At 31.4% G+C, this 24,017-nt stretch overlaps 1 protein-coding gene across 1 annotated transcript; it reads left to right on the forward strand.

The window, feature by feature from the left end:
• The first annotated feature begins 1,666 nt into the window (after positions 1–1,666).
• On the forward strand, positions 1,667–23,791 carry LOC139489168 (substance-P receptor-like). Its single transcript, XM_071275335.1, has 4 exons — positions 1,667–2,519; positions 10,060–10,160; positions 12,719–12,809; positions 22,205–23,791. The coding sequence occupies exons 1-4, from the start codon at positions 1,740–1,742 to the stop codon at positions 22,361–22,363; spliced, it is 1,131 nt and encodes a 376-aa protein (XP_071131436.1). The 5' UTR covers positions 1,667–1,739; the 3' UTR covers positions 22,364–23,791.
• Positions 23,792–24,017: the final 226 nt, after the last annotated feature.

The following is a 24,017-nucleotide window of genomic DNA, read 5'->3' on the forward strand; positions in this document are numbered from 1 at the left end:
TAAAATAAAACATTATGTGAATTTTATGTATAGATTAACATAAATGTTGACCTTTGAAAAGTAAGAGAATTATTTATTTACTAACTTTAATGTACATGATGTATTCCTCAACCATTAAATAAATAAGCATCATAAATACTAGGAATCAAGTTTGTATGCCAGATATGGGTTTCGTCTATAAAAGACAGTGACATTCGAATAAAAAAAGTTTAAATTGGAATGGAAGGAAATATGAATCTTTTTGAATCTTATCCAGGTTCAGATCAATGGAAGAAGGTCTTTTGCAAACATGAGGTAAAACTTATCTAGGCACGAACGCCTCTAGTTTTGAATTTGAATATCCTCAGATCCGGGGTAACTTTGTTATCCCAACTCTAAAATCCAAATGATCACTTCTTGACCATATATAGAATAACTGATTAATATTCTAGCTAAACTGATAAGCTCAAGAAGATAACTAAAGGGAAACATTGAAATTAATATTTGAAAAAAGAAAAAGACAGTTAACAGAGTGAATCGCATCGATTCGAACAGGAGTAAGATCGTATTTTTTGACAGCGTCAGACGCTGATTGTAAATGTGATGTGCGAAAAAAATACATTCTGTTCATTCAAGAAAAAACAGGTATGTTTATGTTTAGATTAAGTTATTAGGTTTGAACTGGAATAATTATTATATTTAATTTGAACTATAATATAACAGAGAATAATTGATATTTTATATTTACACAACAATGGGTTTTATTCGAATTTTAAAATAAGAAATAAAAACAGTTTATTGACAAACTTGACCTGGCTTATATTCCAAAGATGCTATAAATAATGCCTTTACAATAAGACTGTATAATGCTCTATCTGTGTTAACGGTTTATTTTCAATCGTTTTATTTTAAAGAAAATAAGTTTACATGTTACATGCAAAGAAAATTCTACCTAAATTAAGCTATAGTTTTAACCAAAGTTTAATTTCAGTTTTAAATTATAGTGATTTCGAAAATAAACAATTCAAAGTTTATATATTTAAAGGAACGATGAAAAATATCAATTTTGTCATTTGTATTTGGGTTCTGTTTACTGTTTTGTACATTAAATTCGTTGTTATTTTTGTCGTTTGAGTTTGCATAGCCTTGACGTTCTTCCTTCCTTCATTCCTTCTGTCCTTCCTTCCTGCGTTTCTTCCTTCCTTCCTTCCTTCCTTCCTTCATTCCTTCCTTCTTTCATTCATTCATTCATTCATTCATTCATTCATTCATTCATTCATTCATTCATTCATTCATTCATTCATTCATTCATTCATATATATTTATCAAACCAATCAAATTAACAAGCAAGTAACAAAGATATTGTAGTAGTTATATGTAGCACATTATTTGACATACGTAAGCCATTAAAAAATGATTAAGACTCTAACTTATCTTGGCAGGTTTTCATTCTATTTATTAATTAATACTATAGAAATAATTTATAAAGTTTTGTATATTTTTAAAGGTGACCATTGTAAGTACATCAAGTTAATTTACAGCATGATCTGGAAAATTATTTGTCGATGATAACTTACTGACACAATAATACACTCACTACTGCTAATACATAATGAAGCTTTTTATATCGATACGTTCTATTGGATGCATTCAGGTATTAGATACATGATGTTAAAATCAGTATTTTAATACTATTGGATAATGTATTAACGTAGTATTGCATAATTTTCTGTGAGCATCAAAATGTAAATAGACAGAAAATGGATTTCACCGACTTTGACAGTTATATTAAACATTTTAATTTAACTGAAGAGGACATTGTAAAAATAGTTGAAACATTAAAAAGCACAATTGATATATTTTCTGTATCTTCTTCGGATGTTGTTACATTTTTGGCAATTCTGTATGGATTTATTTCACTTGTTGCTGTGTTTGGGAATGGGTTAGTGATATTAGTGGTGCTAAAGAAAAAGAATATGCAAACTTTGACTAACATATTCATTGCCAATTTAGCATTTGCAGATGTTGCCTTAGGAATATTCGTGATACCATTTCAGTTTCAAGCAGTAGTTTTGCAGCGTTGGGTGTTTTCTGACTTTATGTGTAATGTGGCACCATTCGTTAAAATATTATCCGTGAATGTTAGTGTTCTAACACTAACATTGATTGCCATTGATAGGTATATGGCCGTTATACATCCACTGCATGCCGGTTTTCGAAAAAGAGTGGCAGTGGTTGTGTTATTAGTAATATGGCTTATAAGTACTTTATCAGCCTTACCAGTTGCATTTTATTACACAATTCAAAATATGTTTAGAATAAAGGATATAGAGGAGAGAAAAAGATGCGTAGTAAAATGGCCATCAGAAAATATCCGTACATTCTACTGTTCATATTTGATTTTACTCCAATATCTGGTTCCATTGAGTGTAATTACTTTTTCATATGTTCGCATTACATGTCGAATATGGGGCAGTACACTGCCAGGGAACGAAACGAACATACGAAGAGAGACAGCAAGAAACAGCAACCGGAAAAAGGTAGGCAACCAGTTTTTGGTGAATGTACGTGACAAAAAAATAGAGCAAAATACAAATATATTCTAATATAATATATATTTGTAGTAGAATAAACTATATAACTCAGAATTGCTACACAATGTTATCTTTCATCTTAAATATGTATCTCATCAACGATGCGCATGTACTGTGTACACATTCAAATAAATTTAGTAGGCTGTTTTTCTGAATTCTTTCGATACTTTAATACTTATTACACCCAATCACCTATTTTGTATAAATTTGATAAAATACATTAGAAAATCAGTTTAACATGAGCTTTATATTAGTACTAGATAAAGAATATATGGCAACCGAGACGGTTTTAATTTTGAAATTGTCAATTTCCCCCACCTGTGTAGCAGTAGCTGTTTAGCCTTAAAATTAGTATTAACTACAATATTTCGTAATTCCTGAGGCGTGACTCATAATTATGCTGTTGCACTATTGTTTATTTCTGTCAATATTTTTCTTTATAAATATGTGCTTTTTCTCTATGCGATTGTTTTTATTTCATGAAATATGTGTTCGTTTTATAGTGATTAAGATTATAACTCAATATTTGTCATAAATGCATAATGTGCATTTACGATTTAAAAGATCCTTATTTAGTATATTTTGTTCAATACAAATATTTGAAACAACATTCGCTTATGCATTTGTAAGGCTGTATACTTGTTTGTACTAGAAATATTGTTTTTTTTAAATGATGCAAACATACACAGACATAATATTCAGGAATTTTTTTTTGTAGTTTTCGTAAATAAAGGCAACAGTAGTATACCGCTGTTCAAAATTCATTAATCTGCAATATATCGTTTCAAGTCAGTTACGGACCGGTGCTTTCCTCCATCTTGGATGTTGAAGCAGCAGATATTAATTAGTCTAGGTCTTTAATTAAATTTGCAAATTTGAAAAGTAGCATGGAGTTCATGTGTAAGACTGTTAATATAAAAAGAATATGTATTTTATCATATATACGGCTATTTTTTCTAAAACTCCCGGCCCAATACTTTGTTTGATTTGTTTTTAACTTTGTCAAGTAAGAGAATCTAACCGAAGTAACAGGGGAAATACATCAGATAAAGTAATTGAACTTGTTGTATATTTACCTATTTTAAGACGTAGCAAGAAAACAAGTCCGGTGACACCATTTATTCGTTTTCTTATCTGAGAGCATGTAATTGGAGCTATCTTCTTTCTTTCTAATTTAAAATTCCGTAGTGTTAACTTTTATCACGCAAAATTGTATTTTTTATGCATTATTTATAAAAATCTGGCAATTTTGCACAACATGTAACATGAAAAAAACCCAGTGACCCATACGTTTAATTATAATTTTGAAAAAAGCATGATAAACGCTTCATTTCGACAAATCATATCTACTCATTCAATAGATTTTAATTCAGACCAGCACATCCCTCCCCTGTCACCTAATAATGAAAGGAACAATAACCATTTTTGATTATTTAAGAAGAATTTCACAAAAAAGGTTAGCACGCTTTACATTTCGGTGTTGACATGAATATCAATAATGTGATCAATTTATAAATTTCCTGTCTTTATCTCAATAAGGCCGAAATACAGCAACCTAAGCAGCCAACAAACGGATTTTTTTCTCCCGAATTCATCGGTAATCTCATAAGAATAACTGTTTAATGCTTGTTTGAGGAATATAAAAGTTGATGATGCTTCGGGATATTTTTTCCGTCACAATTTGGTTTTGCTTAAACTTTATTTAATTATTCATTCATCAACTGTATCCTTTTAATTCTTTTCTTTGTAATTTGCTTATTTATAAATTGTCAATGCTATCCCCGTTTGATATTTCTACACAAGAAATCGGTGTTTTTAAAATTTCCGATGCATGTATTTCGCGTTTAATTTGTGGTTGCATTAATTATTATTTTAACGATGCAAATTTATAATGTATTTCAATATTTCGATATTTGGTATAAATCTATGAAAGTGGTGTTCTATTTGAAAAATACCGCAATACTATCATGTTATCAACGTGATTCGCCAAATTTCAGTTGTTGACGGTTTCATTACCAACTAAGTAAAAAGTTAAATAATGAAATCAAAGTATATTTTGCTATATATAATACGATGTTTAATGAAGAAGTATTTTTTTTAAATCGCCGAATTAGCCGTAGAGTTTTGATGATTCTGACAAGTTTCACGATTTTTCCTTTTCTACTTACGTTTTATATCATTTTCTAACCCTTCACTTTACACTAGGGGGTGTGCAAATATGTAAATACGATGAAATAAAGCCGTCGTGTAAAAGTGTTATTGTAAATAATTAAAAATAAAATAATCTTATACTGGAAACTTTGGGAACTGATACCACAAAGTTCAGGTTTAAGTCACAGATAACGTATCCCAATTACGTTTTGATTTACGAGCAATAAACAGGAACTTTATGGGACTTCGACTTAATTGAAGTACATATATGAGCGTTTTCTCACAACGGCTAATGACATAACAAACTAGTCTAAAGAGAATGCATGTTAAATCATCGTATAAATATATGTACGAATTTCAAGATAGTGCTTTTTTGGCATTTACGTTTTTATCTCGAGGAGCACATATGCATCTTTTGTGGACGTATTACACGCCAGGCGTAAACATGTTACGTGATTGTCAGCTTGGTACCCTTGAGTTTTGTAGTTGGTTTTCTCTAAATTGAGAATTTTACGTTTCAAACGAAACTTACGTACGGTAACGCAAGAAACTTAGGTTAACAATTATACAGACTTATAAGATATAATATAAATTGTGGTTTTCTCCCTTCGCCGGTTCGGTACTTCAGATTTCAGTCGGATTATATAGATAGGTATAATATTGTTTTAATACTAAAATAACATTCATGTAACAGGCACGGACCATTCGATTTTTTTTGGGATGGGGGTAGGGGAGGGACTGGGGGTTGCTGCGAATTTAAAATGAAGATATTTCTGCCCATTAGATAATTTTCAAAACAACATTTCATCGTCAGACAGAGACTCCCCTCCCCCCAAAAAAATAATGTATGGTTATTCTATATTTATGCATGACACATAAGGTTCTTTTTTATACAATCTTATCATCTGACAGGGGCTAGATCAAATTTGAAAGAAAAAGACATGACCCTCGAATTAATGATGAAACCAAGTTTAGAAGAGTACATGTATTTACAAAATCGAAAGGCAGAATAAAACAATGGCCGCAAAACAAGATGATTGGAATATAGAATAAATCATATGTTGGCAAGGTTGGACAAAATAGGCTCAATTAAAATTTCGCCTAAAAAGTTTATCCATGCACCCCTCCACTAAAAAAAAATGGGTTGCATCCTCATCAAAAACCATGGACGAAAGTAAAAGGTGTACAAAAAATAGAAAATAACACATTGACTGAAAAATAATTTGCCACAAACGTTTTTGGTATTTTAGTGTCAATACTTTCCATTCATTTTTATCCGTCTTCCTTCCTTTTTTCATACCAACTCGTGTAGGTGATTGAGATTTAAACAGACTCAACTGATATACATTACATCTGAAAATTGGACTAAAAACTGAAAAATCTGAACTTTGTTTTGGTTTTTCAGTCATATAACTTTAACATGCTTAAGACTTTTCAGTTCGATTCGGCCGTATCTATAATTGGTGTCTAGTGACAAGTTTTATCATTATTTCATTAATAAAAAAAAATTAGATTATGACTCCGAAAAGAAAATCAACCTAAAAACCAACTAAAAAAGGCACAGGTCAGGGTCATCAATCATGGAATTCTGCGCATCAATTTCAGTTGCTCACATGTACAACAGATACAAAATAATTCACTTTAGAACCACGGTTTTGCGATATATCTAAATTTGTTGTAGTCTGAATTATCTACAATACCCTGCCGTTTTCACGAATGTGATCTACCGAATAAAACATGTAAAACTATGTACCGGATTTGTAATAACGTGTTGCTTAGTCTTTAGTTTTCAATGTTAAGTCTTCTGTACTATTATTTGTCTTTTTGTTTGTTTGTTTTAAGCTATGGCGTTGTCAGTTTATTTTTAATCTATGAGGTTGAATGTCCTTCTGGTATCTTTCGTCCCTCTTCAATCATTAAGCAGATATGGTCTGATAGCTATCCAAATTGAAATGACAGAAATTTTAAACGAATTAAATATGCTTCTTCATTCAGCTTTGGTCGTCGCTTATGCCTATAATTGGGTTCCAATATTTAAGGCAATGCAATAGGAAAAACATATAAAGATTACTATTTCCGAAAACCCTACTAGGCATGGTTCACCTATTATGGTAATGTAATGTAATGCCTGTGACAGTTATTTCTTAAGTTTATATGCTGATTGTCGTAAACAAGTCCGATAATCTTAGCATCAAGTCACGCTTCGATGACATAAATTGTTGAGATATTATAACCCATTCTTCACCATTTGATACCGTATCTCGCCTTTGGATTTTCTTTGTCGAAACGACTACATTTTCTATTCCCGTGACAGCTTTTTTTCTAGAGTAATTACCGTTCACCAGGGATGCTTCGAAGAGTAATAGTAACACATGCTACCTTCAATCGAGCTGTCGGTCCGTAGGTCTGTCCGTTCATAACAAATCTGTTGCCACTCTCGAGTCTGCATCCTTCAAGGGATTCTAAACATGGCAAATTTATCACACCGCTATATGCTTTTTTGCACTTGCCATGATAAATTTTCCAAGTAAAAATTTTCTTGATAGATTGTGGCACATACGACACAGATCATTCATTGAAAACCAAGATAAAATCTGAGTTATCAATAAGACAAAAAAAAGTGTTTGGTATTCTTACAAATATTAACAAAAGCCCTAACGGTCTGATGATAAAACAATCCGGGTATTTTAATATGCCTAATTAATAGAAAAAAAACACTACAACCTACATGTATATATATGTGAATATGACGTGCCGCGTTCAGAGAGTATACGTTTACTCTCTGAACGCGGCACGTCATATTCACAAATTAGTTGAAAAGAAACTCGAAAATAGGAAACATTGTTAATAACTGCATATCATGCAAAATATACCTGTGTCCCCTGGGAACAAAGTTTGCATTTTCTTACGTTCAGATATAATACTAGTGTAAATGTTCGGTCGTAGAGTACGCTAATTTAAATAGATTTAAACTAAATGGAAAAAGGAAAACAAACACAATTTTACAACGACCAAGTTGAGGTGTATTACGTACGTCAAAATATATGATTTTTTTTTAATTTATAAGTTAAATGGTCAACGGGAGATAACAATAAACATTTTTTGAAATATTAAGGTATGTTACGTACTATGTGCGTCAAAAACCCCAAAGTCCTCTGATAGAAAGAATTTGGAAACAGATTGGTGTCAGGTTATCATTAATCGTACAGACGAATTTTATACACATTTAGTACCTTTGAAGATATATCATACCACATTTTTTACACATTGTGTTCTCATACTTATCGAAAAATTGAAAATTCTAAAACTGATGTTTAAAAGCATGTTCCACATACTCATAAAATCCCTTTATAGGGGTGCTTTCAAGGAAACAACACAAAAGTCGTTATTTCGGTTGTTGCACTTCATAGAACATCTTTAACGTTGATGATAAAAAAAAAAAAACAACACACAAATGATATGAAATATCCATACATGACGCAGATCAAGTAATGCATAACAAAAATATTAACAATTAGCCCATTGTTGTTCTTAAGTTGTGCATGTTTTCAATTTTGATTTTGTTTCTATAGGAACATTCGTAAATTAAATGTTATTTGTTCCCTAAACCAGAGATGTAAATAAGAATTCACACAGTCAATCCAATTTTTTTTATTTTAATTGTTTAGCTATGACCCCTCCAGTGTTTTGTTTAATAATTGTTTGGAATAAAACAGACACATCTTGTTTTGTATACAGACATTTTCAAAATGTCAATGACAATTAGGTATTAAAAATTAATACTAGTCAGAACAAAATCGAAGTATCACCAACATATGAATTCATACTTTCGTCATATAGTTATTCAACCTTTCTCGTTAATCTTTAAATAATAGATTTTTAAGCATGTGCTAAATGCTCAACAAAATTCAAAAGAACTTTACTTAATTTAACGAAAAATTGATTGCTTTTTTTGTACAATAGAAAAAGAATTGTTTTAATGAATGTTATGTAAAAGTATCATGAACTTTTTTTATATAGATAAGCAACAAAGATAAACAATAGTTTGTATATTTTGACATTTTGACAAACAAATCCACAACAAAATAACCAAACAATACCAACACTCCGATGCGAGCCCTCCCCATGTGATTGTTTAATACGATGTTGTGTTTTTGCACCACTGCTATATATGTGTGAATTGAAGGTTAAACAACATTTTTGTGTCCTTTTATTAAAAATTCAGTTATGTTTGAGTTTGAAAACGCGTGATAATTATTGTTGAGCATTAACAAATTTTCAACAGAAGTTGTAAATCTCGTCGATTGTAGAGCACATTATAATATCATTAGAGCTTAAACATGAACTGTTTTAAAAGGTTAAGATTATATGAAGTCGTATTGATTGCTTGATGTTCTTTTGTTAAGTAATATCTTAATTAATTATGCAAAAAGTTGTAGTAAGTCCATACAATTAATTGAAATATTTTCCTCTTACAAATTTCCAACATTGAGCATGTGTACATAGATTCATATATGAAAGATTTGTCATCAATTAAGAACAGAAATGTTCAATAAATGTATGTAACGCAATAACGTAGAGTGTTAAATAAAATTTTATTGATGTCAATTTATGATATACAATAATTTAGTAAACAATCTCCAAACAAATCTAAATTTTCTCTATAAATACCCGACTTGTGTCATTGCAAAAAGTTCAAAACTAATAAGGTTAAATTAATGGATTTAAATATTTTTGTTAAATGACTTTAACTTGGTATTTTTACCATGCATGGAATTGACATACAACGAAACAAGCATGGTAAAAGATAACTCAAGCATTACACAATGGGATAGAATGTTTTATTAATCTAATCAAGAACCCATAAAGGGCATCATTTTACAACACAATATGATTGGAAAAAGCAAAACAGAAAACAAATACCATACTATAACGTTATGGACAGTATCAGAGCCTTACACAACATGTGTTTTACATACCTATTATATTAAAATGTTATAACAATAAAATATTATATTATTTCACATATTTTGTTTACATCTGAATCGTATTTCTAAACCTTTAATAATGTAAATATCATGTGTAAAATATGTATAACTGGTAAAGTAACAAAACAAAACACTAGTATTGACTATATGTAAATATAGTAAATTGGCGAAAACGAGTCCTTCAGGTCACTTTTGTCATAATAGTGTAGAAGTTAAACATTGCTTGAACTTCAAAAATATATAAAGTTTAATATTTCTATTTTATTACTCATTTTTTCTATGTCGTTAATTGTAGATGTCGCATATTGATTAACTTAACAGATATATGATGTACTTTTTTATTTTAGGTTGTAAAGATGCTGATTATTGTGGTGTGTTTATTTGCTTTCTGTTGGTTACCACTTCAGATCTACAGTTTGTTTGTAATATATAATAAAGAGATAAACGAGTAAGTAAAACAACATTAAAATGTTAATTCTTTTAGACCATTTATCTACACTAAAACCGTATTGCAACTGTCATCTTGGTTAAAAGGTCGAGATAATCTCAAACATAACTTTCAATTTTGAATTTGTATTCAAGTGTTTGTGAAAAAATAAGAAGATAATGTATCATTGTCAACAAAGAAAATATTCATCAGCGACTTACAATTAGGAGATAACTGCATTGTATTTTAAGCTCCGATGTCATCAATTGGGGATTTGATGGTCGCAAATTAAGTTCACTGGCGTCACGTTAGCGGAGACAGTAAACGGGTAATTGCGACCATCAAATTCCAAATTGATACCGTCGGAGCTTTAAATACAATATTGCTATCTCCATTCTAATGAAACTGACAGAAACAACGTTAAAGCATGTATTTAAAATCTGTCATATGCCGTCTGCGCTTGCGCGTACGTCCCATAGCATCAATTGTCAATTGATGCCATTTAAGAAAGTGACGTTATCCAATTAAAATGAAAGTTTCAAACGTTGTTGCATTAGAATTAATATTAATAAAATAGATGTTTAATCAGTGGAAAATTTTTAAATGCTACATTCGTCTTAAATTAAAACTATGTATAATTTGTAAAAAAAAACATTACACGTTATATGTAGACTTTTCTTTGTTTTGCTTTTATTCAGAAAATATATCTCGTCGTTATATTAACTTTAATGTCTACTTATTCATAAACCGCTGCGCTAGTAAAACGAAGACTGAATACTTTGTGAAAGAAAGTAGGAAAAATACATGGGATTGTGTAAAAAGATTTATAATGTTTGAAAAGCAATACCAATAGTATTGTCTCCTTATACATGTTATATTTTTTGTGTCAATAGGATATAAGGTAAGCTAGTTAACATTATTAAAAAATGAGAAACCCTTACCAATGTTGATACTGTTACATTTATGATATAAATCTTTTTAATATATAACACTATTTAGTCAGTCAAAATATGTTGTTATGTTAATATGTTTATGTCAGATAAGTACAATGTGTCATCATTAATGATTGAAACAATAATAAAATATGTTTATGTGGCAAAGTTACAGCTCTTTGAATATATTTTTTGATTATTGTCACCTGCATTTTTGTAATATGACGTGTGTCCCTCTTAACTAGGTTATACTGCAATTTAAGACTGAATGTTGCTGAAACCTCTGAGTCCCTTTTTAAAACCGAATTTCTTTTGTTACAATTCATAAACAAATTGACATTTCGGTAAAATGTAGCCAGAACATCATATTTGTTTTGAAAAACTAAGATTTTTTCTCATCCTAGAAATACATTACCTCAGCCGTATTTGGCACAACTTTTGGGAATTTTGGGTGTCCAATGCTCTTTAACTTTGTACTTGTTTGGCTTCATAGCTATTTTGATCTAAGCGTCACTGATGAGTCTTATGTAGACGAAACGCGCGTCTGGGGTATTAAATTATAATCCTAGTACGTTTGATAGCTATTATGTTCATGCAATTCATAAACAAATGGACATTTTGGTAAAACGTCGCCAGAAAATCATACTCAGCATTACTTCAATCTGAGGAATGACCAACTGAAAAAAAGAAGAAATACATTTGATAGATGAAATTTTCTCCATTATACAAATAAAACCAAATCTCCATACAATAAATCAAAATGTGTTTAATTCTGAATAGACCTTTTGAAAATGACAAACGTGTTATTTGATGATGTTTATTATTCACAACAATTTATATCGATGCCTCTGCTGGTGGACGTTTCGTCCCCAAAATTATCATTAGCTCAGTAGTGTTGAAATGAATATCATTGATGTATAAATTTCCTATTGACAAAAGTTTAAATTTTTTTGAAAAAATAAGATTTTTTCTCACCCTAGGAATATATTACTTCAGCCGTATTTGGCACAACTTTTGGGAATTTTGGGTCTTTAATGCTCTTCAACTTTGTACTTGTTTGGCTTCATAACTATTTTGATCTGAGCGTCACTGATGAGTCTTATGTAGACGAAACGCGCGTCTGGGGTATTAAATTATTATCCTGGTACCTTTGATAGCTATTATGTTCATGCGATTCCCTCATTTTGTTTTTATCTTGATTTGTCACTTCCGTATCAATTAAAGAGATAAGAACATTAGTATACTGTTGCCTCATTAATTTAGTATTAAACAGGAAATTATTCTTTTTTCACTTTATTATTATGTTAGTTTGGCTTTAATCATTGCCCTTTGCTACATCTTATGAAAATTGCAAACTGTAAAATGCAATGTTCGATATTTTTTTTTATTTATCTGTGATTTTTCCAGATCATAGTACATGTACGAGACTGATATTGGTTTTCGACTAGCGTTAGCAATTTATGACATCATCTACCTAACATCATCACTTTACTATTACTTTACTAAAAAGTTATTTTGTATGTGGGTTTAATCTGTATTACATGTGTCAATTTTTGTGAGGAGTTATTCCATTTCCAAGTAACCATACTTGAAATTTTATTAGATACATTGTATGTGTAATAAAAGCATAACGTGTATTTTTTGTAGATATAAATATATTAATATTATCTGGCTGTGCTCAAACTGGCTGGCGATGAGCAATGCTTGTTATAATCCATTCATTTATGGACTATTGAACGTGAGTGTAGCATTCTTTTATATTTCTAGTTATTTAAAATTCTTTTCATTTAAAAAATAGTTCAAAATTAGATATATATATTTATCCTGCAATTGGGTGTTCTACTATACAGATACAACTGTACAGCCCTATAGATATCGCTATGCTGTATCTATATACTATACAGATATCGCTTAAAAGCTCCGCCCACTGCCGGACTGATTATTGTATGAACCTGCGTGACTTCAAAATGTATATTGCAATCGCATTCCAATGACGTATCAATTGCGAATTAACGATTACTTTTATACGTTCTGTATGTTTGCAAACATTTCCTTAGATCAATAAGAATTACACCAATTTTCTGATAATATACACACATGAACAGCAGTCTTTTCTACGATGACAACTATCGATTTTAAAACTTGAATGTGTATGATTCTGTAACAAAAACAACCATGTCAATTTCAGCATGCATGTTTATTGAATGTTGAGTCTGAAGCGTAGGACACCTCGTACACTCCTTTTTCAAATTGGACAATGTTTTGTTATTTGTTTTTACTGTTGAAATTAGTTGTTATGTAAAAATAGATAATTATTCACTTTGAGCGATGTAGTATTGTTGACCATGCGAAATTCTTTTGTTTTGCGAACCCTTCTTCAGCTGAATGTGTGATTACTGAATCGTATTACTACACGGGCCTCGGGGGATTTCAAAAATCGAAAATAAATGCAAAACATGTGTTTTTATGCCTTTCAAAACACAAATAGTATACAGAATTAATTGCAGGATAAAGACAATAACTGTTTAGTGTCTTTAGATATCAGCTGTATTTGTACTCTGCTTGAAACAGATGTAATAGCTCACTAACAGCTCGCATACACCTTGTTTCCTAGCCTCATACAAATACAACTGATATTTAAAGACACTAAACATTTATTGTCTATATACATACTGTACTGTATGATCAAGAAATATCAAAAGGGTTAACACGAAGAGAATTTAATGTGAAGCAGAATCTTTTGAAACATTTATGCTTGTTCTTTAGGTGTTGACCACTTGCGTTAGTTGAAGATACAGACTGTAGTGTCTGCTCTTTCGATATTTGCTTGTTGGTTTTGTCATGAAAACTGGAAGTCTCGTCTAAGTGAGCTTTTCTCATCACTTGGCGTCCGTCGTTCGTCGTCCGTCGCCGTCGTTAATTTTTTACATTTTGAACTTCTTCTAGAGAACCACTATATAGAATGAAACCAAACATGGCATGAATGTTTCTTATGAGGTGCTGACCAAGTGTTGTTACTTTATAGCCGATCCATGATCCAAGATGGCCGCCAGCAGGGGACTTAGTTTAACATAGAACCCTATGGGAAATGCATACAAATGACTTATTTTAGAGAACCACTGAATGGAATGAAACCAAACATGGCATGAATGTTCCTTATGAGATGCTGACCAGGTGTTGTTACTTTGTAGTCGATCCATCATCCAAGATGGCCGCCAGCGGGGGACTTAGTTTAAAATAGGACCCTATGGGAAATATGTACAAATGTCTTCTTTTAGAGAACCACTGAATGAATTGAAACTAAACATGACATGAATGTTTCTTATGAGGTGCTGACCAAGTGTTATTACTTTGTAGCCGATCCATCATCTAAGATGGCCGCCAGCAGGGGACGTAGTTTAACTTAGGACCCTATGGGAAATGCATACAAATGACTTCTTTTAGAGAACCACTAAATGTAATGAAACCAAACACGGCATGACTATTATTATGAGGTGCTGACCAAGTGTTGTTACTTTGTAGCCGATCCATCATCCAAGATGGACGCCCGCGTGGGACTTAGTTTAACATAGAACTCTATAGAAAATGCACACAAATGACTCTCTTAGAGAACCACTAAATGGAATGAAACCAAACATGGCATGAATGATCCTTATGAGGTGCTGACTAAGTGTTGTTACTTTGTAGCCGATCCATCATCCAAGATGGCCGCCAGCGGGGGACTTAGTTTAACATAGGACTTTATGGGAAATGCATACAAATGACTTCTTTTAGAAAACAACTGAATGGAATGAAACCAAACATGGCATGAATGTTCCTTATGAGGTGTTGACCAAGTGTTGTTACTTTCTAGCTGATCCATCATCCAAGATGACCGCCCGCGGGGGACTTAGTTTAACATAGGACCCTATGGGAAATATGTACAAATGTCTTCTTTTAGAGAACCACTGAATTGAATGAAACCAAACATGGCATGAATGTTCCTTATGATGTGCTGACCAAGGGTTGTTACTTTGTAGCCGATCCATCTTCGAAGATGGCCGCCAGCAGGGGGACTTAGTTTAACATAGGACCCTTCCGGAAATACATGAAAATGTCTTCTTTCAGTGAACCACTGAATTGAATGAAACCAAACATACCATGAATTTTCCTAATGAGATACTGACCAAGTGTTGTTACTTTGTCGTCATTCCAACGTCAAAGATGGCCGCCAGTGGGGACTTACTATATTATAGGACCCATGGGAAATACATACAAGTTTCTTCTTATAAAGAACCACTGAATGGAATGAAACCAAACATAGCATTAATGTTCCTTATGAGATGCTGACTAAGTGTTGTTACTTTGTAGCCGATCCATCATCCAAGATGGCCGCCGGTGGGGGGGGGGGCGTAGTTTAACATAGAACCCTTTGGGAAATGCATACAAAAGTCTTCTTCTAAAGAACCACTGAATTGAATGAAATCAAACATAGCATGAATGTTCCTTTCCTTATGAAGTGCTGGCCAAGTGTTGTCACTTTTAGCCAAATTTTATATTTTTTTTATATGATTTAAAAAACCCAAGTAGAATCAGGTGAGCAATACAGGGTCTTGAGAGCCTCTAGTTTATTTTTTTATTTTAACAAAAATGATATTACGTTATCAGTATACTGATTTGCTTTATCTTCGACACATTCGTATTTCTTCATTTATCGGTTTCAATCAAAAACAAATAATCGAGAGTAACAGAAACGAATCGAAATTCATGATTGTTGTTTCTGAACCGTTCCATGTACAAAAGTAACCTATGCATATTGTGTACATTATGTTTAACAAATTTAGACAAATATTAGTCAATCTCTTTGGTCCACTGATTAAATTTGACATTTCCGATACGATATGTCGATATCTCACATGACTACAATTTGTGTTTTTTTGGTTTAGTGTCAGAAATTCTGGTATCTTCGTAGGATTTTGAAAAAAATACCTTGTGTGTCTTGTTCCGCATTGAAAAATATTGGATGACAATGAATTTACTTGGCGGGTGGTGAATTTACATCAAGAACAATAATCCTGTCAAAACACTGGTCTTTTCGAATCTTGCTTTTCCTTAAGCTTGGTTGTAAATTTTAACCTTGATTACCCTTTTCCAAACGATTTATGAGACTAAAACATTGGTTAATTGCTGAAACAATTATTTATAAAGTCATAACTTTATTTAATGATACGAATAACAATTCATTTAATGCAATTAATTACTACCTTGACAATCGTTTTGATGTGAAAGGACCCTGATATCACGACATCAAATAAATTCTTTGACATGATTACAGATTTTTGTAAAGTATTTTTTTTTTAATTGAGTTCAAAAGTAAAATCACAAAAATACTGAACTTAGAGGAAAATCAATTGGGAAAGTCCATAATTACATGGCAAAATCAAATAACAAAACGCATCAAAAACGAATGGACAAGAACTGTCATATTCCTGACTTGGTACAGGCATTTTCAAATGTAGAAAATGGTGGATTAAACCTGGTTCTATAGCGCTAACCCTCTCACTTTAATGACAGTCTCATCAATTTCCGATATATTTACATTGATGCGTTAAATAAACAGACACAATAAATAAAATAGTCAAAATATGGATACATCAGTCATCATCGTATACCAATTTGCAACTGTCTATCAGTTGTTTATTCGAATGATCTTTGAAATTGCCGTTTTATAATGTTAGAGACTTTTTTAAGAAACTTATATCATCCCCTTCAAATGATGAATACTATGACGATCGGTGCGTTCTGAATCAGTTACATATATCAGATACTAAAATCATTCTTTTGTTACTATCTTATCTTACGAAACAAAAAAATCGTAATGGACTTGTTATTAACTTTTCCCTTAAGTGCAAGCTTATATACTATATACTATCTGACTTGAAAAGCAATTTTTTAATCACATCGACATAAAGATGAGTAAAAGCAGTATATTGTATTAACCTTTACCTTAAGTGCTTTGATAATAAATACTATAACTATAACTATTAAAACAATGTTGTAATTAATTCAACATAAACATGCTAAAGAAGCGGTATGATAGCCAATCAGATCATACTTGATAAATTTAACTTAACATCAAACACTCCCTACTGGGTCGTTTGCTTTTGTGCATATTGTAAGATAACATTTATAATATCAAATAATGAAATGAATTCTGAATTCAAATTGTAATCATGACAAAGGATATAGATGCAACAGTAATATACTAATGTTCAATCATCATAACTTGACCGGGACAAATGCGAATATACATTTATATTGAAAACGGTAACCAGGGATACGACACAATCGGTTTGGTTTTATTTTGTTTACTATTTAAGACTTTTATTATTGACAAAGATTTCAAAAAGACGAAATCGTTTACAGGTCATATTAAATAAAGACATAACATTTTCGTCAACTAATTCGTGATTTTGACAGTAACATTAATTTTCCGTCATTTGTCCTCTAAACTCTGTGTAATAGTCCTCTTCTTGAATGTACGCAACATTAGTGTTACTGATTTTCAAATCTCGTCAATAAAATAATTTGGTACCAAACACCTTGCCTAAAATCAATTTGGCTTTTTTTTTAATTTTCATAAAATGTTGACAAAATAATTTCATTGACCATTTTACAAAACTATAAATTCTTCAAACAACATGAATCTCTCACTTTGTCTGAAAAATTTCGTATATAACAGTTTGGAAAAAATTTATTTTGAACGCTCAGAAGCTTAATATTTCCTTAACAATAGAACGTGTTTTAAAAAGTTCAGCTGATTTTACCGATTTATATCCCTGTACCACCTAAAAAGGATATCTATCATTTTGAGACTAGAAAAATGAAGGAATCAAGTGAACTCATATATATTTTATAAATCGTTTCATTAGATAAAAGCATCAATGAATAACCTTGATGGAAAGAGTACACTATTTAAAAGATCGTTTGGAACTGTTAGGGCAATGGTTCTTCCATTAAACTCATATGAAACCTCAAATTAAAAGGGAATATGATGCATATGTTTTTATAAGTAAATAAATAGTTTTCAATATAAAACTTACTTGTGTTGACATAAATATTGATTATATGGTCTTTTTTTTATATAAATTTCCTGTTACAAAACATTGAATGTTTCGAAAACCTTAGGATTTTCTTATTCCGGGATTACCTAAGCTGTATTTGGCATATTTTTTCTGAATTTTGGGTTCTTATGCTCTTCAAATTTGTACTTGTTTAGCTTTATAACTATTTTGACCGTAGCGTCACTGATGAGTCTTATGTAGACGAAATGCGCGTCTGGCGTATTAAATTATAATCCTGGTACCTTTGATAACATTTTACACCACGGAGTCGATGCCACTGCTGGTGGACGTTTCATACCCGAGGGTATCACCAGCCCAGTAGTAAGCACTTCGGTGTTGACATGCATATCAATTATATGAATTTTCTGTTACAAAACTTTGAATTTTTCGAAAACCTAAAGATTTTATTCTGCAAGGAGAAAATTACATGTACATTGTATCGTAGTTGTATTTGGCACAATTTTTTTTGAATTTTGTGTCCTCAATGCTCTTCAAATTTGTTCTTGTTTGGCTTTATAACTATTTTGAACTGAACGTCACTGATGAGTGGTATGTAGACAAAACGCGCGTTACCTTTAATAACTATAAGCAGAAGTTTACTTTTTGTTAATTGCTTGCATCTAGAAAGCAATTCGCCGACATATTTTCGGTATGCAAGTGACCTCAGCAAGACCCTTCTCGTAAAAAATCGGTGATCGCAACACGCATCGGTCTGTCTGTCAAATAAACCACCTCCGGGTGAGGGAATTTTTCGCTACACTGAAGACCCATTAGTTGCCTTCGGCTGCTGTCTGCTCTATGGTCGGGTTGTTGTCGCTTTGACACATATCGCATTTCCTTTCTCAATTTTATAATTATTGATTGTACATGTCACACACGTGCTCAATATCCATGCTTCTTTTTTTTTTTTATTGTTTACAATAAATTAACAATCAATAAACTATGGCTTTAAAACACCACAATTTTTTCACACAACAACAGACAGAGAAGGGAAAACAAATAGACGATTATACGAAATGTTTGCATAAAAACGTGCACAGAAGACTAGGTAAATGATATATATATATATGCATTGGTCAAGAATTGGATAAACACTATTTTTTACCAGTCACTCGTTTCATATGACTTTACGACGAAGTAATACTTTTATATGAATTTCAAAATTGGCAATAGATTTCGAAGATATTAATGAAGACAAACAAATCCGTCTGTTGTTCTCAAATCTGTTTGTGTAAAAGGAACCTTCTAAAATAGACGCAACAGTCAATTACTAATCTTCAAATCTGATAACTCGATAATACTAAGAGCATGCTACTTATTATATCACAATAAAACTGTAGGGATTACATGAACTCGTAAGAGTTTGTAAAACATGTTAAAGTAGCATGCTTCTTTAATCTATTAAATATGCTGTTAAGATACTGTGTTCTCCTCTTTTGTCGGGTTGTTATCTCTTTGACACAAATTCCCCATTTCAAATCTCAATTATATTATAAATGATTAACCGCATTAAAATGGTACAATATTTCAAAAGTTATTTGCGAAAGTAAGGTGAATTGTTATTTCATAAAGTAAAAGTAGTAATTCTATATAAATTACACAATTGGCAAATGCTTTTGAAGAAATTTATAAAAACGAATGATCTGTCTAATCACTATCCGAATATCTCAGTTTTCCTTCTAAACTTCATAAAAAAATAATCTTTTTTTGATTTGATCATTCCGTATATAAATGATTCATTGAAGTCTATAATTGAATATATTATTAATGCGGTTTACTAATTTCATCATATTTATAAATGTCATTTATACATATTTTCAAATATATCTTGGTAGAAATATATCACTATAATAACATTCTACATACTGCAATCGTCTACGAAATCAGTTAATTGCAACATTTGCAAATTTATAGCAATACTTGTATTCGTCGCATCTTGATAACACTAAGGCAATTCACAATCATACTACTTTCCCTTAAAGTTATTACTGAATTATGGTAGGTTTATTATTTGTTTTCTAGTCCTTTAAAAGACCGTTATAGCCCCAGATCTAACGATAATGACAGTACAAAGGTTTTTCACAGACTTTAACTGAGTTTCTGTTTCTTAGATTATAAGAACAACTTGAATAATAAAAGAGGCAATAAAGGTTCCAATATCCAAAAAACGTAAAATCACAAAAATACTGAACTTGGAGGAAAATCAATTCGGAAAGTCCATAATCACATGGCAAAATCGTATAACAATACGCATAAAAAACGAATGGACAAGAACTGTCATATTCCTGATTTGGTACAGGCATTTTCAAATGTAGAACATCCAATACCCAACACAGCTTTAAAAAAAGTTATAATTAAGGATGTTCGCTATTCTTTGTTTTGGTTTTTGTCAGATATCAGAAATGATCTAGTTTATACATGTAGAACCTGTCAATAAATTGTCCCCTTGTTTTGGTTTAATTTGAGTATATATTGGTATTAGCGTCATTTATGGAAATTCCTTGTTATTTTTCCTAGTTTTTGAGAGAAAACATGTAACATTCATGAAAGATCTACAGAGAACCATTTCCAGCCAAATTTTCTAATGATCAAGAAAAAATCTAAGAAACATGGACACTGACCTTTCATTTTCTTCTGCCTTTAAAAATCCGTTTGTAATATACTATTGATTTACAAATAACCTTTGAAAGAACTTTGTAAAGAAAAAAATCCAAAGCTAACATCCTAACTGTACAACTGATAAATATTGCTTGACTTCGGAATCTGCTAACGATATCATGATCAGCACACACTTAGAAGATATAGACCTTAACACATTACGTACTATCGATAAGATAGTATTGACAATATGATAATAGTGCATAGTCAGGACGTTGTATTTGATCTAAAATATAATACTTTTTGTATCAAAAAGTGTATAGGATAAGATTGGGCGCACAATACTAAATGGACAGTCAAACTCAGATCGAAATTAAACTGACAATGTCATGACAAAAAAAAAGAACAACGACAGAAGAGATTACCCGTAGTTTTTGGTGAGGTTCGTATTGCTTATTCTTTAGATTTCTATGTTGTGTCATTTGTCAGTTTATTTTCGATTCATGAATTAAGACAGATATATGTGAACGAATATTCGACAACGGTCAACCAACTAGTGATGGCGCCCGTAAAAGTTACGAAGAGAAGATTTCGACTTCACCTTTTGGAACTCTTGGTTTAATAGCTTCCTTGTGAGCAACCCTCTTTCAAGGAAATCTTGATAGGAAAAACAAGCCCGAGAAGATCGTATCAATTGGGCATTATAAACTCCGTATGTAGGCGCTGCCAGAATTTTGCTACTCAGAAAAAGGAGAGTTTATTATTGGGAAACCAAAATCCTGCTTTTGTCGTAAAGTTTGGGTTTTCAACCGACCCCCATTGTCAATTTCTAGATATAGGTCAAGATATGAGGCAGACTTAACTGTATCCTGTATCTCTAATTTGATGATTTCGATGCGTTCCGCATAATAACTTATTTTTTAATTATTTAGTGTGAGAACATCATCCTTATAGTGGAAAGTAAAATTAAATGGTACTGCTCACTTAATATCTATCTCCCTAAAAGTTTCTGTCAAAATTTCTGTTTTATTCAATTTCAATAGCTCTTACGCATGTTAACATGCTTAGAAAGTTAAACAAATTTAAAGATACATACTAGAAACGTTAATACATAGTTATCAAAGGTACCAGGATTATAATTTAGTACACCAGACGCGCGTTTCGGCTACATAAGACTCACCAGTGACGGTCATATCAAAATATTTATAAAGCCAAACAAGTACAAAGTTGAAGAGCATAGAGAATCTAAAATTCCAAAAAGTTGTGCCAAATACGGCTAAGGTAATCTATGCCTGGAATAAGAAAATCCTAATTTTTCTAACACACGTGCATAAGATACATGTATATGTTTGAAAATGTCGTGTAGCTTTAACGACAGCTTTTAATTGTGCGTAATTTTCCGGGTAAAAAATAAATTTTCTACTTTTTGTAGGAGAAGTTTAAAAAAGAATTCAAGAATTTGTTTACAACATGTGGTGGTTGCTGTAGGCAGTACCGAAAGATGTCAATAAGAAGACGGAGTTGTAATACTGAAATGGTCATTCAAAGAAATAGTACAAAAACATTGAGAAGTTCTCGAAGCAACAGTTAAATTTGTCTAAACAATCATTCGAATATCTGTTTTATAATATTTATATATGGATCGAATGATGACATTTTTGATATTACTATGTAATATATACATTGTGTATACTGTAACGTTTTCGCTCAGTGTTGCTATAGCGTTTTCCTTACCCTGAAGTGAAACTTCAAAACAATCGTAGTGCGGTCGTAGTAGAAGCGTGGTGAGAGCAAACAAGATCGGGGTAAAATCACAAAGGTCGCTGTTAAGTGAGAAACAAAAAACTAGAACTCTGGGTCGGTATCGCTGCTTTGAGACTCGTAAACCTCTACAACTTTATTTAGATTTTGATACTGATATGATCTACATTTTGCATTTAAAGTATCATATAAGTGTAATAAAGAAAGTACCAGGATAAACAATGTTCTGATTCCATCGTCAAACACCTAATTTAGGTGGGCTATACGGTTTTATCTTATAAGTGTTTTTTATTGGATTTATTCTTTACTAGTTAATGCATTTTTTAAATTTACATTTCTAGTGTGAGAACCGTTCCTATAAACACATAAAAGAGATTCACACACAATACATTTTTCGATTAATATTTATCACATTATTATTTTGCTGTAAAACTCTTATATCAATATTTATTTCGTGCGTACACTTCTTCAGTTTTATTTCGGACAGCAAGCATATACCTTATCTTTTGGGATCTCAGTTTTAGGCTGATATCCGGATTTGTTTAATCGTTTTATTAACGACTATTGAACAGTGATATACTACTGTCTTTATTTATTCTGCTTGGGTCATCACATCATAGTTCACTTACTCTTAAATACACAATGAGGGATGCATTACAAGTCTTAATCAATGATGTCTAGGTCAAGAGAACGGGATTATTGCTACGTCATTTGGAATATATCTATGGTATTATGTGAAACATATATTCCATAACGGTCAACCAAGTTTGTAAAACCTATCGAAATATAGTACTTCATATTTTAACTCGATTAAATATTATGAATATATGCATATAACCTAGGTTACCTTACTCATTGACAAGACGTGTCTATCAAACCTAGTCACAGTATAAAAACCTTATGTATCTTTACATTTTGACGAACTTAATTTAAAGTCAAAACATAAGCCGACAATCGCGAATAGTTCAAAATAAAACGTCTGTCGTGCTTGAGCAGGTAGTACATGTTCATATTCGAGTATATTCTAATATAGGAAATCAATTCATGATTGATGTTTAAACTTAGAAATTGTACGATTTTTCAGACATCAGAACAATCTTGTTCGTGTTAGATCCTAGTTAAAAGTTTTCCATCATTTTTGTTAATAAGTTTCCTTCCTAAATTACCAGCACAATGTTATTGTCAAGTTTAGATACTTGACATCATCTATTGAGTTGTATAACATTATTTTTGTAATTATAAATTTGCTATTTGATAACTATTCTGTTGTATATTATATTTATATATATGTTGGATCAAAAATGAAAATATAAAAAAATGTTCATAAATGTCAATATCAGGAAAAAGATGAATGAATGTTCTTCAACATCTAAATATTTTACATCAGTGGCTTTTATGAGAAAACAAAAATGTTTATATATAGATAAAATGATATTTTGTCTAAAAAGTTGGTATGCAGTATGGATATACAGATATATTAATAA

Source organism: Mytilus edulis, chromosome 9, assembly GCF_963676685.1.
Source record: "Mytilus edulis chromosome 9, xbMytEdul2.2, whole genome shotgun sequence".
Taxonomy (NCBI): domain Eukaryota; kingdom Metazoa; phylum Mollusca; class Bivalvia; order Mytilida; family Mytilidae; genus Mytilus; species Mytilus edulis.

Bases quoted from the DNA above. Each gene is read 5' to 3' on its own strand.
- LOC139489168 (XM_071275335.1), top strand. From the start codon at position 1,740: ATGGATTTCACCGACTTTGACAGTTATATTAAACATTTTAATTTAACT. The intron at 10,161-12,718 runs GTAAGTAAAACA...TATTTTTTGTAG, and splicing joins TATAATAAAGAGATAAACGA to ATATAAATATATTAATATTA. The intron at 12,810-22,204 runs GTGAGTGTAGCA...TACTTTTTGTAG, and splicing joins TCATTTATGGACTATTGAAC to GAGAAGTTTAAAAAAGAATT.